Raw genomic sequence first — 2,509 nt, 5'->3', positions numbered from 1 at the left:
TTTTTTATTAACCTACTGTAATTTTGGCAAGAAAAATTAACTTCGGAAAACTTCATCCATTATTATATGATGCCCTACGGACAGTAATTCAAGTTTCGGTCTAAGTTTTACATTGATTAGAAACGAAAAAGTTCACATTAATTAGAAATGAAAAAGTACAGTATTATACAAAGACAAAGATTCATAAACCCGTTATCTTAAGGTTTTAGGTTGAGAGTGATGTTAATGCTTTATGTAATTGGGTTAAAGGTCTCATCAGTACTGTATCTCCCTCCCCGTTCCTACTTCTGCTTGTTTGTGAGAAAGATTGTTAGGAGAAGACAAAAATTGAGTGAACTGCACAGAGTTCAGTTGCTGAAAACTCAGTGTAGAACAAATATGGCGAAGATGATTATGTTATAAACTATGTACGTGCAAGTTAGAGGAACAAGGATTTGAAAGCTCCATGAATTTACAAGGATTTACATACATATATATTCAGAGAGAGATACCTAGCCGTCTTCAATCTTCATGTGACAATTTCTAGCTAGCTACTTCTACAACAGCATGTTAACTAATTACCTAGTTTCATTACTTCTACTTACAACAACAAAAGAACCAGGCCAAAAAGCAATTCATCGCTCCAAGAACACACTATGTCTCTTGAAACTGAATTCAGAAGATCATGGTAGTTACATGCAGTTACCACACCGGGTAAAATTTTCATGGTTTGCGAGCCAGAGAGAAACTCTCTCGCCTTCTCCAACAAAGAGTTCACTCCATCAAATTGCTGCTTCAGCACTTCATCGTTCTTTGGACGCCTGAGAAGGCCGATATAAGTGTCCAAATCGTGAACACAGGAAGGGTTTTGCACGTTGAAGAAGTCAAGCATTAGTTCAACCCCCACATGTGCATAACACGAGCAACTCCAAGGGAACTCGTATTTCCCTCCCAACAAAACCCTAAAATTCTCGTTGAACACCACACCCGGTAGTTTCGTGATGGGGTCGTTCACGTTCGCTATTCTCAGCACCTTCACACCCAACTCCTCGCACCGGTTTTTGAATTCCGAGTTTCCGACTCTTGGTCCCCCAAAGGAGAACACTGTCACTGGAACCACCTCAGTGGCGGTTTTTTTGTTGCTTTTTTTTTTGTTCAATCCAAGCTCCGCTATGTCGTAGGCGAGCAAAATGGCCAGGGCACTCCCCATGCTGTGACCAGCCAAGGATATGCTCAGCCTCTCGTTCTCCCCTCTGTACTTGTTCATCAACCTCGACACCTCAGAGAGAAGCTGTTCTCTGCAACTCTCGAGTCCAAACTTTGAAGAGCTTTCATCGGAGGTGTAAAGAGAGAGAAACCCTGACTCCACCTTCACTTCGGGTAGGGGATTATAAGGATCAAGCATGGCGGGTCTCAAGGAACTCATCAGGTTTGAAATCCATTCTTGATTCGTAACAGTTCCTCGAAAAGTTATCAGTATGTCTCTCCTCCCAAGTCTCTTCACTGCTTCATCCGAAGACACAGCCACGTAACCAATCCACCGACCAGAGGACGAGGAAAACGAAGGGTTCGACATGTTGGGAAGGTTTATGTCGGGTGTGGCGTAGATGTACTTGGTGACTTCGTAACCGGAGTTGGACATTCCCACCTCGCTCAACATTCTCTTCTTCCCGAACTTGCAGTTCAAGTAGCGTTTGGAGGTGGGGTCGAGGTCGAAGGCTTTGTAAGAGGCGGTTACGAACTCGCCGTAGCGAATGATCTCTTGCCGGAGAAGAGGGTGCAAGGGGTCCAAGAGGTTTTCCCAGTTGTTGCACCCTTGAACCTCTCTCCAAAAATTGGCAAGCGAGGGTCTTGCAGTGATGTTGGAAACATTATTATTAACGTTGTTGGCGGCGGTGATTCCTAGGGCGGAACCAGAAATAACGATTGAGTGGTTTAGAGGAGACAAGTGGTTTTTTCTGGTGGGAAGTGAAACCTGGCCGAAAGGATGAGACTTTGTGGGGTGAAAGGTTCGGGAGAATGTGATTTGGTCGGTGTTGGGTGTGGTGGGTGGGTGAGTGACAGAAGCCATAGAAAAACAAAGAAGAAGATGAAGAAGAATTTGAAGCAGTGAGGGAGAGAGAGGGTTGTTCGTGAATGAAAGGAGAGACACACAGTGTAGTTTTATATGAAGTGGAGAAGGGAATTGTGCGTGAAAGGAGACCAAAAAAGCATGTTAGGCGAGGATTTGACCGAGAACTTCAAAATCCTATTTTTCGATTAGTTTTTTTTGTTTATGTGGTCGGTTGGAAATTATGCCACGAGCTGGGTCGGGTTTTTTTTTTTTTTTTTTTTTCTGTTGCGGCTGGGTGAGTGGAGTGAAGAACAAGAGAATGCTTTAATTAATGATGAACATGATCAAGTGGACCCTATATATTTTTTTCCCTTGATTGAGGTTGACTTCAACTCTATATGCCAAAGAAACAGTTTCATTCCTCTGCCACGAGTGAACAAAAATATAGAAAATTATTTCTGTAGTAATTCAATGAAA

General features: G+C 42.8%; 1 protein-coding gene across 1 annotated transcript; it reads right to left on the bottom strand.

The window, feature by feature from the left end:
- Positions 1–429: 429 nt before the first annotated feature.
- On the bottom strand, positions 430–2,098 carry DGL (alpha/beta-Hydrolases superfamily protein). Its single transcript, XM_028073769.2, has one exon. The coding sequence runs from the start codon at positions 2,048–2,050 to the stop codon at positions 581–583; it is 1,470 nt and encodes a 489-aa protein (XP_027929570.1). The 5' UTR covers positions 2,051–2,098; the 3' UTR covers positions 430–580.
- Positions 2,099–2,509: the final 411 nt, after the last annotated feature.

The sequence above is a fragment of the Vigna unguiculata genome, chromosome 5 (genome assembly GCF_037176805.1).
Source record: "Vigna unguiculata cultivar grain cowpea cultivar isolate G323 ecotype 2 chromosome 5, ASM3717680v1, whole genome shotgun sequence".
Classification (NCBI taxonomy): domain Eukaryota; kingdom Viridiplantae; phylum Streptophyta; class Magnoliopsida; order Fabales; family Fabaceae; genus Vigna; species Vigna unguiculata.
This window is presented reverse-complemented; position numbering and strand designations above follow the sequence as displayed.

What these genes read in the sequence shown, in the direction of transcription:
- DGL (XM_028073769.2), bottom strand. Translation starts at nt 2,050, where the DNA reads ATGGCTTCTGTCACTCACCCACCCACCACACCCAACACCGACCAAATC.